This window comes from Dipodomys ordii, unplaced genomic scaffold (genome assembly GCF_000151885.1).
Source record: "Dipodomys ordii isolate 6190 unplaced genomic scaffold, Dord_2.0 Scaffold45, whole genome shotgun sequence".
Taxonomy (NCBI): domain Eukaryota; kingdom Metazoa; phylum Chordata; class Mammalia; order Rodentia; family Heteromyidae; genus Dipodomys; species Dipodomys ordii.
Window position 1 is genome coordinate 7,977,524 of NW_012267261.1, and position 15,324 is coordinate 7,992,847.

The 15,324-nt window shown below is 48.2% G+C and overlaps 1 protein-coding gene across 1 annotated transcript; it reads right to left on the reverse strand.

Moving 5' to 3' along the window:
• Positions 1–538: 538 nt before the first annotated feature.
• Slc51a (solute carrier family 51, alpha subunit) lies at positions 539–9,457 on the reverse strand. The gene is made up of 9 exons (XM_013019457.1): positions 9,407–9,457; positions 8,336–8,430; positions 5,023–5,177; positions 4,126–4,199; positions 3,617–3,775; positions 3,021–3,132; positions 2,681–2,827; positions 1,114–1,219; positions 539–689 (listed from the first exon to the last, which is right to left on the reverse strand). The coding sequence occupies exons 1-9, from the start codon at positions 9,442–9,444 to the stop codon at positions 553–555; spliced, it is 1,023 nt and encodes a 340-aa protein (XP_012874911.1). The 5' UTR covers positions 9,445–9,457; the 3' UTR covers positions 539–552.
• Between the last annotated feature and the right edge of the window lie 5,867 nt (positions 9,458–15,324).

The window sequence follows — 15,324 nt, forward strand, 5'->3', positions numbered from 1 at the left end:
GTAAGACTTATGTACTTGGGGCTTTGATTTTGCATAAATTTGTCTTCCAAAATCAAGCTTTAAGATACTATTACCAGGTGATTCCTTTGCAGCTTGGCACAAGATTCAGCAGGGTCTCCATAGCTCCCAGGCCTGTTGTTATTGGTCCTCTGGGGACACACCTATAAGGAAAGAGTGCCCTCTCTGCTCTCCAAAAGCCTGGCCCCTTTGAGACCTTGGGCTGCCATTCTGCCCAGCCAAGTGTACTACTGCTCTTATTCCAGGCACACTCCCACATACACTTTTCCCCTGCTGAAATGACTTCCACACATAAGCTCTCAGGGTTAATGTCACCCTCAGAAGCAGTGCGCCCAGTTACAGATTTCAGACTTCCTCCTGTTTATTATAAAACTTAAAAATCCCTTCCTTGGGCAAGATTCTGCCTATTACATAGTTTTACCTTCCTCTGTGTGCTCAAAGGTAACCTGCCAGCTTGTGCTGACAATGAACACGTTGAGTGACAGAAATCTCCTATGAAGTACAGCATCACTTCCATTGTCCAAGCCATTCACCTCAGGCTTTGAGGTTCAGTCCTAGGTCTGGAGATGAGAAAGGTTCATATCCAGCTTTGTAGTCTTTCCTTCGGTAGTAAATTCGTGTCAACACGGTCAGCAGGAAAGTCTCCAATATGAGGATGTGGCAATTCATCACTGCCATGTGGGGCGTAACACAACATAGATTAAGCTCCCTGAGGCAGATGGAATCCCTCTTGCAGCCTAGCTTATGAGCTGAGAATTAACTAGTTTTCCCCAAACTAGGACCTAGGGATACTAAATTGTCTAAAGTGATAACGATGAATGGTAAAGCCAGAATCAGAACTTGGCTCTAATTTCTATGATCTGAGGTTAGCATTGAAGCTTATTTCTCATGCATTTAACCAATCTACCCACATCCAGTCTTGTCCAAGGAGTTGGAGGACTAACCCTATGGCTTCTTGAAATGGCTGTCAGGACTGGGTTTGCAGTTCTCTGTGTTAACCTCTATGCTGATTTCTTGACTCCTTTCTGAATATTCTGAGTAAATGTCAAACAGACCTAACCTCAGTCCCAAGGTCCATCTGACAGAGAAGCTCACCTTGAGATCTGGTTTTAGAGGAAAAGGGAGGTGAACAAGCAATCTGCCCACCATTGGCCAGGATGGAGAAAATGGAAGGCTGCAGAGCAGTCAAGATGACAAGCACCTGCAGAACAGGGGAGAGAGGTGGTGTTGAGCCTGCGTCCTGCCAGCCATGGTGCAGATTTGAGTCCTGTTAAATCTGTGCAGCTACAGAAGATTGGAACTCATACTTGGTTGAAAGTTAAAGGCGTTTTTATCTTTAGGCAAATTGTAATCTTCTACCAGTATTTTATTAGAGTTGCTTACAAAAAACAACTTATTTCTTTGTCTTACTCCTTGCCACTTACTGGATAATTAAAGGCAGCTAACTCACCTAGGTCATTTTAAGAACAGGAGGGCAGTTAGCCAATAAAGTGTCTGAGCGCTCACTTTAGTGACACTAAAATTGGAACAGTATAGATGTTCGTGGTCCCCGTGCAAGGGATGACACACAGATTCGTGAAGCATTCCATGTTTTTAAAAATAAGGTCTTGCCGGGCGCTGGTGGCTCACGCCTGTAATTCTAGCTACTCAGGAGGCTGAGATCTGAGGATCGCGGTTCAAAGCCAGCCCGGGCAGGAGAGACCGTGAGACTCCTATCTCAAATAAACCACCAGGAAACCGGAAGTGGCGCTGTGACTCAAGTGGTAGAGCGCTCGCCTTGAGCTGAAGAGCTGAGGGACAGTGCCAGGCCCAGAGTTCAAGCCCCACGACCGACCAAAAAAATAAAAATAGTCTTGCCAGGTGCTCATGCCTGTAATCCTAACTACTCTGGAGATAGATTTGAAGATCACTATTTGAAGCTAATCCAAGCAGAAAACTATAAGATTTACCTCCAATTAAGTACCAAAAATCTGGAAGTAGATAGAGTGCCTAGGCCTGAGTTCAAGCCCCAGGACCTGCATGAACACACACGTGCGCACACACATACAAGACCTAGCAATATAAGACACACGAAGGTGGTGGTGTCATGCACCTGCTGGCCACGGAAAGCCAAGGAGTAGAGTCAAGGTAGGCTCTCTCCAGCAGCTTTCTGAGGGAGCACGCCTTGCACCTTTTGGACTTCCAGCCTCCACGTTCCTGTTAGTCTCCACGTGATTTGTGGTATTTTGGTGATAATGGAAGCTATAATGAACTATGACAGCACAGAAAGACAAACAAATGGAAGAATGGAGACCATTTTCCATTTTGGGTTTCTCACGGGAGGGAAACCCAAAATTGAAGAGAAAGAATCTCAGTCTTGCGTTTAGGCTTGTTTGTTTTATACTGGGGTTTGAACTTAGGGCCTGAGTGTTATCCCTGAGCTTTTGTGCTCAAGGCTCTACCCCTTGAGCCACAGATTTTTGGTGGTTAATTGGAGATGAGAATTTCACAGACTTACCTACCCAGGATGACTTCAAACCACAATCCTCAGATCTCAGCCTCCTAGGATTACAGACATGAGCCACTGGTACCCAGCTTAGGCTTTTCCATTTCACTTCTGAGTCCCATTTCTTTGAAGCTCTATTATTAAACTTTTTTCCCCCTTCTTTGAGGGCATAGTTACCTGGAACAGTGCAAATTTGGCTCCTATGTTCTGCTCACCCAGGTGCAGCTTGGCCTGACGGAAAACAATGGCCAGAGCCCAGAGAGCCAGCAAGGTGGACACGCCAAGGATAGTGTTGATCCACAGAGCTGTGCTCTTCTCAGAAATCTGGGGCAGAGTAGAAGGTAGTCAGTGAGGGAGGCGAGCTTTCATTTCTCCTCTTCCAAACCTCAAAGCCTTGATCTAGTCCACTTCCTCTCTCCTCACTGGAGTCTCCAGGCCTCTGCTTTTCTACCGCCCCCTGCATCAAGTATGCTGGCCACTATCATTTCTGGAGGCCAACTCCTTTCTCCTGGCTTACGTCTGCTGGGTCGTAGATGCCATCAGGGATGAGAAACAGGCCCACAAGGCCCAGCATTATCTTGAAGAAGGCATATTGGAATGGACCCAACATGAGCAGCTGAAGTTTCTTTCTGAAGGAGAAAGGAGGTTAGCAACATGGACCCCCAAATCAACCCACTCCAGCACCTCCCAGATCCCTCCTGGGTCTTAGGCTGGGGGCTGCCTCAAAGACACCGAAAATTGTCTCATGGATGAGAACTCAGGAACACTACAGAATGTTGAGCTCATTGGAAGCCTCCACCTTCTCCCTTGCTTCCCCCTCACCCCGAGACTAGAAGACTGTCTAATTGAGCAAGAACTAGCAACATTGGCCTCAAGCCCACTCACCAGAACAGGCAGAAGCAGGAAGTAAAACATAGTGTTTGCAGTGTGTCTAAAGTCTGCAGGGCAGAGAGCTGAAGCTTAGAAAGCAGCTCCTAAGCTCCCCGGGCCTGGGTGTCCATGCACAAGGCCCAGCTGTGGGCTGGCCAAGCCGAATACCAAGAGCCTTGAAGCCAGGATAGAGGGCCAGAAGAGGCTCACCTGACTCCCAGGACGCCTGCCCTCCTGCCTCACCTGGTGAGCATGAGGTGGGGACAGCAGGGGCAGCAGCAGCAGCAGGGGCCAGTGTGGATTCTCACGGGGGTGTCCTTCAGTGTCCTCACCAGTGCCTCCTTGCCCCCAAAGCCTTCCACCATGACTGTCATGAGCAGGTAAAAGCAAACTGCATAAAACCTGGGATTGGGATTGCAAGAATGGGGGGAGGGGACAGCTGAAGGTCAAGTGCCTTTGCTGCCCAGGAGAGAAAGACTGTGGGAAGTACTGGGGGTGCACTGAGGGAAAGATGAGAGGGGTTGGTATTCTAGACATGTGACTCAAGGGACTAGGAGGAGGGAATTGGGGGCTCTGAGAACCAAAGGCCGAAGAAGGCGCCCAGATCATGTGTCCTGCAAGAGAACCTGAAGTTGATTAGCACAGGTTGAGAAAGGCTTGATTCACAAACAACTGGGATCAAAGACATGGACTCTAGGGGTCCTATGGAGTCAGCGGGGGGGGGGGGGTTGGGAGTGGGACCAGACACTCACGAGGTTATGGCCATTTCCACGAGCATGAGAGATCGAGGGATCCAGAGACCAAAACAGCAGAACACAGCCACCACCTGTGAGGTCGGAGGCGTGGCTCAGTAGAGTGCTAGCCAATGAACAAACGCATCAGGTACTGAGTTCAAGTGTCCTTGTCAGGCCAAAATAAAACCCCTCAGAAATGACAGTTAGTAGAGCTGGGGGTATGGCTCAGGGGTAGAGCCTGTGCACAACATGTGCACGAGCCTGGGTTCTGTCCCCAGCACTACCCTCTCCATTTATATTAGTTAATTTAATCAACTACTTAAATTAGGCAAATCAAAGACATATAATGGCTGTAGGGTGAGTTTCAAAAGCCTACTTTAGAGAGTAAAGCTGAGTATAACTCTGGGGAAGATGTCTTCTGTACTGGCCGTTTGAACAAAAGGAAGGAAGCCTGCTTCTCACAGCAATACTGGGGCAGGGGAGGAGGGAGTGGGGTCACTGGGGGGTGCAATGTAATATCTCTCTCTTTCTCCCCCCCCCCATTCTGTATCTCTCTTGTACTGGGGCTTGAACTCAGAGCCTGGGTGCTGTCTCTGAGCCTTTTTCTCAATGCTGGTGCCATAGTTCCACTTCTGGCTTTTTGGTGGTTAATTGGCCATTAGAGTTTTACTTTCCTGAGTTGACTTCAAACCACAATCCTCAGATCTCAGGCTACTAAGTAGGTAGCATTACAGGTGTGAGCCACCAGTCTCTATCTTGCATGATGAACTCTATGTCTTTGCTTGCTGGCCCTCTAAAGAAGCGGTGATCAGAGTGGAAAACTGGTCTGATATGAATTGCTCAGTTTAGCAGAATTCGCACCTTGGTCCTTGCCTCTTTCCAGTCCCTCCCAAAGGATGGCCACAGGGCCCTCACCGTGGGGGCAGAGCTACTCCACAGCAGAGTCCTCCTCTTGATGGGGCAAAGGGTGTTCTTGTATAGATAGACTGCATCCTCCAAGAAGATGGCAATCGAGCCCAGCACGAGAAAGGTCAAGATGACTGTGAGGGTGATTTCCACAGGTCCCAATACTAGAGTAGAAGAGGAAGGTAGACTCCAGTGAGCTGAAGGTCAGATACTGCTCCCGTAGATTCGACCAGCTTTCACTCCTTTATTATAAAGGGATGTTAGGGTTAAGACATGATGGCTCATACCTGCTATCATAACAACTTGGAGGCAGAGCCCAGAAGGATTTGAGGGCTAGCCCAGGCAAAAAGTTCATGAGATGACCCTTGTAGCTACATGGCTAGTCAGGAGGATCTGGACTCAGGTTAAAAAAAAAAAAAAGTAAGACCCTATCTGAAAAATAAAGAATAAAGAGATGAAGGTACGGCTCAAGTGCAGAAGTCCTAGAAAGAAAGGGGAAAAGGAAGGGTGAAATGGAGAAAAGAGCTAAGAGGAAAAAGGAAGAAGGAAGGGCCTTCAAAATTTTCTCCAACTTTTTGTTATTGTTGTTGCTGTTGGTCGTGGGGTCTGAACTCTGGGCCTGGGCACTGTCCCTCAGCTCTTCAGCTCAAGGCTAGCACTCTACCACTTGAGCCACAGCGCCACTTCTAGCTTTTTCTGCTTATGTGGTGCTGAGGAATCGAACCTAGGGCCTCATGCATGCAAGGCAAGCGCTCTACCACTGATCCACCTTCTCACTTGAGAGACTTGAGCCACAGTGCCACTTCTGGTTTTTGAAAAGTCCCTCTCATGGGAACTTTCCTGCCCAGGCTGCTTTGAACCGCAATTCTCAGATCTCAGCCTCCTGAGTTAGGTAGGATTACATGCATGAACCACCAGTGCCTGGCCTCCTTCATTTTTTAATTGACAAAGTTTTTAAATACTAAAAAAGCATAGTATTTCCATGGTACATTTTGATTTTTTATTTGTTTGTTTGTTTTTGAGAAGAGTGCTAATCCTGCGGCTTAAACGCAGAGCCTGGATGCTGTCACTAAACTTTACTCAAGACTAGCCTTCTGCTTCTTGAGCCATAGCTCCATTTCTGGCTAGAGTTTTACCGACTTTCCCAGATTGACTTCCAACCATGATCATTGTATCTCAGCCTCTTGAGTAGGTTAGGATTACAGGCATGAGCTATTGGAGCTTAGATACTTGATGCTTTGATGTATGTATAAGTGGTGGAATGGTGAACTCAGGATAATATATTTATTACCTCACGTTTTATCTTTTTGTTTTTCACATCAACATATTTCAAATAGAATATTAGCATCGTGTCATTATTATCTAGTGCCTCCATATTGTACAATGTCTCTCTTGAACTTTTGTCTAGTATTTGAGGATAAACCTGAGCTTTATGGTGAAACTGTCTCAAGAACAAAAACAAAAATCAAAAGAAGAAAAATCTATATAAATGTCATCCTCTGCAAAATGGTGTTTCCTCACCGTCCTGATCTGTACTGTTTTCTTGTTAAGTGTCACAATCTACATTCTTGGATTTGGCTCCCTGGCACACACCTACAATGGGAATGGCTGGGTTCCTGAAGTGAGGAGGCTCAGGTCTGCAGATATATCTCAATACTCCAGAGTGGTTTCACGAGTAATTGCACACGTCTAAATATTTACCAGTGACCTGCTTGGCCTGCTCCTTCTTAGGAGCACGTGTACTTTCCAACTCACTCTTTATTTTCCTCCTCAGGGCCCAGCTATTTCCAGGCTCTTCTTAAAGTCCACCAGCTTACTGATTAATGGTCCCAAAACACCCCTCCCCTGTTGAGAACCCTCACCTGCAGCTACAGTCAGGATAAAGTACACTCCTGGCCTCACTCAAATCAGGCCCCACCTTTCCTGCCCAGCCCTCTCAGTGATCCAATTACCTCCTGCGCTGCCAAAGTAACCTTGGGTCTTTCCAGATCTCAGCTCCTTGTCTGGAAATCGGGAAGCCTTGGCCCATTCCCTGACCTCCCCCGGCCCCAGCGCCACTTCCTGCCTCCTGCTTCCCCAATCCCACTCCTCCCCCTGGAGCCAGGCAGACCCCCGGCCTCCTTTGATCAGCCTTTGTGTTTCTTGGCACATTTTGTAGCAAAGCAATACCAGAATGACTTCCCTGGGTAAGACCAGGTCTCCACCTGAGCACTGGTGATGCTGTGGCTGGGAAAGCTGTTATAACACTCTTCACCTGGCCAGCAGTGAGCTCCTTCCTGCATGGCAAGCCCAACTGTCTCCACACTGGGAGCTGGTGTGAGCATACCCCCAGCTGGCAGCTCCAAGCAGGAGTTTCCTGGATGTGGCAGCCACTGGCTGGCGGTGCCAGGGCACCATTAAGGCATCTCTTGATACACTGGAAGTTGGCAGCACCCTGTCTCAGAGCATCTGCAAGGAAGGTGGACATGGTCCAAGGGCATGCCATGGTGCGTCCCAAGGCCCCAGGGCTCAGGAGCAAGTCCACTGTGTGAGAGATGGCTGGGGAAGGCTGTGCCACAGAGACACTGATCCTCTTCAACATCTTGGAGCTAGTTGACCATACAGTGGGAAAGCAAACAACATGTGTGTTTGTGTGCATGCGCGCACGCACACATTTTCTAGAAAGATGTAGGATTACTTGGTTCTTAATGGTTTTGGTGTCCAGAGAACAAGCTGAGTTCTGTCCTATGCCTTCCACTTTTTAATTTTATTTATTTTTGCAGTACTGATTTTGCTTCATAGTTTTTCACGTTGGGTCTCACACTTTCTCGCATGGTCAGCCTTGAACTATAATCCTCCTCTCTCCGCCTCCGGAACATCTGGGATTACAAGTGTGCACTACCACACCCAACCCTAAGCTTTTCACCTTCAAAAGTAGTTCAGCCATAGGATCCAGTGAGCAAGCACTGTGACAACACTTGTACAGATTCAGCCAAGTCGAGCCCCTTATTCACAACAGCTGCCCCTCTGGAGTGAGTTCAAAGGCTCTTTTCCAAGGAGGATGCTGTGCTGCTCTATGATTCCTAAAGGACTGGAATCATTTGGACACCATTTGAGGCTCTGGAATCTGAAGCATGTTCCAACTTCCAGTAGCCCTAATTTGAATGTGCCTTGAGGCTAGACTCTGTGGAGCCCCAGCTTTAGGTTTATCTCCTGGGCTAGGCTATGCATAGCCTTACTTTTAAGGCTGTAATGATGATGGACACTGGGTCATCCAACCCCCCAGGCTGGCCAGCTGAGGACCACCTCACCTAGGCTCCCTTAGCTGCTCCTGGTGACTCACCTCTCAGGAGCTGGGTTGCAGTGGGTGGGTGGGAGAAGCAGTCGGATGGGATGCTGTAATTGGTTCTCAGCACCTCCAGCAGATCTGCTGTGTACCTGGGGAGACACCGGCCTGATTCAGAACCCTTGGGGCTGAGGAATGGCTTGTCAGATTAGACTGACAACTGACCCAAATAGTGCAAGGTGTTTTGCCCATTGGCCCTAAACAGATCTGACTTACCATGACCAAAGTACTCATAATTCTCAGCATTCCAATCAGGGTACCAGCCCTGGGGCAGGTTGGGGAGAAAGAGCAGAAACAAGAGAAAGAGTGGAGCTGGACACTGCTTTTGCATGCCAGTAATCTTAGCTACTCAGGAGGCTTAAGTTTGAAGCCAGCCTAGGCAGGAAAGGCCACGAGACTCATCTCTAATTAACCACTAAAAACCACAAGTGGAGCTGCGGCTCAAAGCGTTAGAGTGCTAGCATTGGATGAAAGAGCTCAGGGACAGTGCCTAGGCCCTGGGTTCAAGCACCATGACCAAGGAGAGGAAGGAGAGAGAGGGGGAGGGAGGGGGGAAGAATGGGGTGGGATGGGAGAGAGAACTCAATTTGTTTTGTTTTGGGGGGGGAGTCCAGTTGTAGGCCTGAACTCTGGGCCTGGGCGCTGTCCCTCAGCTCTTCAGCTCAAGGCTAGCGCTCTACCACTTGAGCCACAGCGCCATTTCCAGTTTTTTTTTTTCTGCTTATGTGGTGCTGAGGAATCGAACCCAGGGCCTCATGCATGCAAGGCAAATGCTCTACCACTAAGCCACCTTCCCATCCCTGAGAACTCAATTTGGTTAGGGACTGTGTGTATTGCTCTTGGGAATGCCTTCCGCAGCCTCCAGCTCTGTCTAGTGGGGGAGGCAAAGGCAAAGCCTCAAAGCAGCCACTTGCAGGCTCAGTCCACAGTTCCCTGAGGACCTACAGGGCAGCCAGAGCATGTTCAGTTCTGCCTTTATTCTGAGCACTAGCAGACCAAGGACTCTAGGAGGGAAGCATGGAGGAAGAGGGACTGGTTCCCAGGCCAAGGCCTGTCACCCTTACTTACCTGGGGTCAAGTTTTAGCTGAGTGCGGCCTGGCTCCATTGTCTCCTTTCTGACTGGCTGTGACAGGCACTGAAGATCAGGAGAGACAGGAAGGGGCCTGGCAGAGCGGTGGGGTGGGGGCTCCCCCCAGCACTTCTCCAGAGAAACAGGACGGGACTGAGGGCAGCTGGAGTAGCTGGATCTCCCTTCTCCTGCTGCAGATGTGAGCCACCGGTCTCAGAGTTCACTCAGGAGGAATTTGATCCTCTAGGCTGGCTCTAGACTCCTCCCAAGGAGCCGTCCTTAGGTGTGGTCCCTCCCATAGTCTTACCTACCCTTTGCTTCTGGTCCACCCCCACCCTTCATCCTCCCCCTCAGCTTGCTCTCTGGGGCTTGCTAGACCCAACACAAAACTCCCCTTCCCTCTTTCACTCCTCCCTGAAAGTCTCCAGCTCAGTAACGCCTGAGGACTCTGGCAGGAACTCAGCTCTAGAGATGTGAGACTCACGGCTATGGTTGTGGGCTGGGAAGGTGGCTCAGTGGTAGAGCGCTTGCCTTGCATGCATGAGGCCCTGGGTTCGATTCCTCAGCACCACATTAGCAGAAAAAAAAAGCCGGAGGTGGTGCTGTGGTTCAAGTGGTAGAGTGCTAGCCTTGAGCTGAAGAGCTGAGTGACAGTGCCCAGGCCCAAAGTTCAGGCCCCACGACCAGACCCCCACCCCCAAAAAAAAAAAGAAAAGAAAAAAAGGCTGTGGTTGTCTGATGCTCCTAGCTTACTGGGTGGACAGGAGACCTGGCAGGAAAAGAAGAGGCCTGTGAGGGTTGATTTCTTGACACTTGAGCCCATCATATGTAGATGATGATTTAGCCAAGCACATGGGTTTGACTGAAATCAAGTGCAGGCTGCATTTTTTGGTTGTTGTTGTTGGTTGTGGGGCTTGAACTCTGGGTCTGGGCACTGTCCCTCAGCTTTTCAGCTCAAGGCAAGTGCTCTACCACTTGAGTCACAGCGCCACTTCCGGTTTTCTGGTGGTTAATTGGAGATAAGAGTCTCATGGACTTTCCTGCCCCAGCTGGCTTTGAACATAGATCCTCAGATCTCAGCCTCCTGAGTAGCTAGGATTACAGGCATGAGCCACTGGTGCCTGGCAAGAAGCTGTATTTTTAAAAAATTGTAGTCAAGGACTGGGAATGTGACTTAGTGGTAGAGTACTTGTCTAGCATGTGTGAAGCCCTGGGTTCGATTCCTCAGTACCACATAAACAGAAAAAGCCAGAGGTGGTGCTATGGTTGAAGTGGTAGAGTGCTAGCTCAGAGAGGCTTAGGGACAGATTCCAGGCCCTGAGTTACAAGAAAGAAAAAAAAAAGAGTCACAATCATACTGAGTGCTGGTAGTTCAGGTTTATAATCCCACCTACTCTAGAGGCTGAGATCTGAGGATTGTGATTTGAAGCTAGCCTGGCAGGAAAGTCTGTAAAACTCTCCAATTAACCACCAAAGAGCCCAAAATGGAGCTGTGGCTCAAGTGTAGAGTACCAGTACCAGCCTTGAATGGAAAAAGCTAAAGGATAATATGTAGGCCTTGAGTTTAACTCCCAGGATTAGTGCGCACACATACACACATATGCACAGGAACATGGTAAAGAAAGAACAATGTCGTTCTGTTGTTGTGTATGTGCCAGTACTGAGGCTTAAACTCAGAGCATCAAGCTTCTACTTGGAATATTTTTGCTCAAGGCTGGAGCTCCTGTTTCTCACTTTTTGGTGGTTAATTAGATTAAGTAGCCAGGATTACAGGTGTGAGCCACCAGCACAAGGCTCAGTAAGTATTTATTCAAATTTTCCACAGAAGAAAGCAGACATCCAGAGTAGTTAAGCGGTTGGGAGCTGGTGGCTCACCTCCATAATCCTATTTGCTCAGGAAGCTGAGATCTGAGAATCTCAGTTGGAAGCCAACTGAGCAGGAAAGTACTTAAGACTCTTATCTCCAATTAATCACCAAAAAGCCAGGAAGTAGAGATATGGCTCAAAGTGGTAGAGCACTAACCTTGAGCAGGAAAAAAGAAAGGAAGGGGGCTGGGAAGGTGGCTCAGTGGTAGAGCGCTTGCCTTGCATGCATGAGGCCCTGGGTTTGATTCCCCAACACCACATAAGCAAAAAGAAAAACAGCTGGAAGTGGCGCTGTGGCTCAAACGCTAGCCTTGAGCTGAAGAGCTGAGGGACAGTGCCCAGGCCCAGAGTTCAGGCCCCACAACTGGACCAAAAAAAAAATAATAATAATAAATAAAAACAAAAAGGTTCCAGCTGTGGGGTGTAAGGAGGGGCAGAGGGTTAGGGGAAGGCTTTAGGTAGTGAGAGGGTTGCATAGGCCCTGGGAAGGAGACATAAGCAGAGGAAGCAATTCCTGACTGATACATCACCATTCCTGGCCTCAACACTTCAGTGTGGAGCTCAAAATCCTCAGGCTATACCCTCCTCTGCAAGTACACGCTTGCTCCCAGACAATGTGGCTCCCAGGAATCTCAGGATCAATGGCTTCCTGAGATGGAGGTTTATACAGGGAAAGGAAGGCCAGAGAATGGCCCTCTGGTCAAGGCCTCAGGCCCCACCTTGACAAAGACATAAAGCTGACTCAGCTTCCTTGAGCCATTTCTACCAGAACATTCCCTAGGTCATTCATCTCTATCTAGGTGAGAGACCTTGAGTTTAAATGCTCCAGCCCTGAACCTTAGACTTTCCTGGCACAGATAACACCTTGCTCAGAACCTTCTTCCAACCCTGGGGATGGAAGGAGGGCCTGAAGAGGGGGGGAGAGAGGCAGGAATGCTGGGGAAGGGCTGAGACTCCCTGGGGAAGGGCTGAGACTCCCTGCTGACAGGGCTGCCAGAGGCTGGGAGGACCCCCCCCTCCCCAGGACACTGGGTGTTCCTGGGCAGGACAATGACTAAGGGAGGCTCAGCTCTGCTGGGTACTCCTGAAGTTTCTAGAATGTGGCACTCAGGTTAGACCTGGGTGGGACTATGTAAATAGAATAATATACATACTGAAACAAACTCCAAGATATGGAAACAAAAGACATATTTTTCATTCTTTTTCAAATTTTAACTTCTGATGATTCTGTCTTCTATACCTTATATGTGCTGCATTCACATGTATATCTTCAGGAGGGTTGGAGGATGGGCACAGAACTCCAGGGAAAAAGGGTGAAAAAGTACAGCAGCGGAGCTCACTAGACACATGAAAGTGAGCTATATAACTTGTGGCTGGAGATGGGAGGGAGGGACTGGGAGATGATGAGGAAACAGATAATACTGTACAAAAGGAAATGTACTCATTACCTGACTCATGTAGTTGTACTTCCTCTGAACATCACCTCTATAACAACAATAAAGTAAATTAATTTAAAAAAAACTGAGCCACAGCTCCACCTCCAGCTTTTTGCTGGCTAATCAGAAATAAGATTCTCTTATATTTTTCTGCCAGGGCCTACTGAGTAGCTAAGATTATAGGCATGAGCTACTGATGCTCAGCTTCCAGAAATTTTTGATCTTGTGAAACTGATATGCTAACCACTAAACAATAATGCTCCATTTCCCCTTCCATAGCAACCACTGATTTCTATTTTCTGTTTTTGTAAGTATCTCATGCAATATTTTGTCTTTTTATAATTGGCTTGTTTCGCAGCAAATGTCAGGTGTCATAACTGCCTTAAGTTTGAAGGCTGAATAATATTACATTGTATGCATATGCCACATATCAACATTGATGGACACTGAGTTTGTTTGGTTTTTTTGGTCCTCTCATGGGGCTTGAACTCTGGGCCTAGGCACTGTCCTTCAGCTCTTCAGCTCAAGGCTAGCACTCTACCACTTGAGCCACAGCACCACTTCCGGCTTTTTTTCTTTTTGCTTATGTGGTGCTGAAGAATCGAACCCAGAGCCTCATGCATGCAAGGCAAGCGCTCTACCACTGAGCCACCTTCCCAGCTCCAACTGAAAGGACTTTTTTAAGAAGTTTGTATGTCCATATGCATAGGAGAAATGCTCATAGATAAAACTCATTGTCAGGGCTGGGAAGGTGGCTCAGTGGTAGAGCACTTGCCTTGCATGTATGAGGCCCTGGGTTCGATTCCTCAGCATCACATAAGCAGAAAAAGCCGAAGTGGTGCTGTGGCTCAAGTGGTAGTGTACTAGCCTTGAGCTGAAGAGCTGAGGGACAGCGCCCAGGCCCACAGTTCAGGCCAACACACACACACACACACACACACACACACACACACACACATCTTTTCAGTTATCTCAGCATACCCAGAAATGGAATTGGGGTTCCAGTTTCCCCACACCCTCTCCAACATTTGATGGGTGTGAGGTAATATCTCATTATTATAGTATTTTTATTTTGCTCTGTTTTGGTTATTTTCTGGTTTTTTGTTTTGTTTTTGAGACAGACTCTCACTTTATAGCTCAGGCTGGACTTGGACTTGCTAAGTAGCTCTGTTTTGATATTTAATAATCACTAGCATGGCCGGGTGGTGGTGGCTCACGCTTGTAATCCTAGCTATTCAGGAGGCTGATATCTGAGGATCACAGTTCAAAGCCAGCCCAGGCAGGAAATTTCGTGAGACTCTTATCTCCAATAAACCACTCGAAAACTGAAAGTGGTGCTGTGGCTCAAGCAGTAGAGCACTCGCCTTGAGCTGAAGAACACAGGGACAGTGCCCAGGCCCAGAGTTCAAGCCCCACGACAGACCAAAAACAAACAAACAAACAAAAAACACTAGCATGACTGACTAGGTCTCAGATGTAAAGATACCATATTCAAGAAATGGGAAGCCAATTGTAGTGATGCATGCCTATAATCCCAGCAGAGGCAAAAGGATCTTGAGTTTGAGTCCAGCCTTAGCTATATAGTGAGACCCTGTCTAAAAAGAGAGGGAGTGGGAAGTCATGTATACTATTACAAAAAGCTGTCTCCACCAGCAGCAGCAAAAGCCATTGGTTTTCTTTTGGCTTGGGAAACTAGAACAAAATGGAAATAGAGATAGGATGAGCAACGAACACTGTTTGCTTCAGTTACCACTGGGCCTGATAGGATGTCAAGGATCATGCTTTCCAGGGTCATCTGATCTCTGTATTAGCCTATTTTCTGTTGCTATAACAAAATGCCTGAAGATGAGTAGTTTATGAAGAACCAAGGTTTACTGAGCTCAGTTTTGGAATCTTACATTTCAGATGGGCAGTCCCAACACCTAGGCTTTGGTGAGGGCCACCGTGGAGCATCACATAGTGTATGGCATCATGGTGGAGCACAGGAAGGAGGGAGAGCTGGGATGGCCAAAGACTTGGGAGAGGCCAGTCTTTCTCTATCTCTTTTTAGGTGCGAGACTGGGACTTGAACTCAGAACCTGGTGCTTTGATACATTGGCTAGTGCTCTACCAACTGATCCATGCCTCCAAACCCAAGTCTTACCCTTTTATACCAACCCTCTCTTATAGGAACTAATAGTGTTGTCTGAGAACTGCATTCATCCTTTGGAGGGCAGCATCCAATAACCTAGTTACCTTACAATAGGCCCCACCTCTTAAAGGCTCCACCACCTCAGCACTACCGTACTGAGGACAAAGCTGCCAGCACACAAACCTTTGGGGGACATACCACACCATAGTAATCTCCAACAAACCATTCTCATGGGAGGGAGCCGTCTCTGCTACCAGCATGTGTGTGGAGCAGGGGTGGGAGGTTGCTACTGGAAGTTACTGGAAGCAGTCAGAGCGTCCATTCCTTAGCCTCTGTGATGTCATACTAGCACCTCTTTCCTTCCATCCTAGGCAGGGACTTCTGAGGCTGCTGTGGCCATGGGACCCTGGGAACCAGCAGGAGAGAGGGGACCTGGAGGCTCTGGTTTCCCCCGGGGGAGCAGGGGGCGCGGGAGGCGCAGCT

Excerpts from the sequence above, each read along its gene's own strand:
- Slc51a (XM_013019457.1), bottom strand. The coding sequence starts at position 9,444 with ATGGAGCCAGGCCGCACTCAGCTAAAACTTGACCCCAG. Across the intron at positions 5,178-8,335 it reads TGCAACCCAGCTCCTGAGAG|TATTGGGACCTGTGGAAATC; the intron begins GTGAGTCACCAG and ends CTTCTACTCTAG. Across the intron at positions 690-1,113 it reads CTCTAAAACCAGATCTCAAG|TGATGAATTGCCACATCCTC; the intron begins GTGAGCTTCTCT and ends CCCACATGGCAG.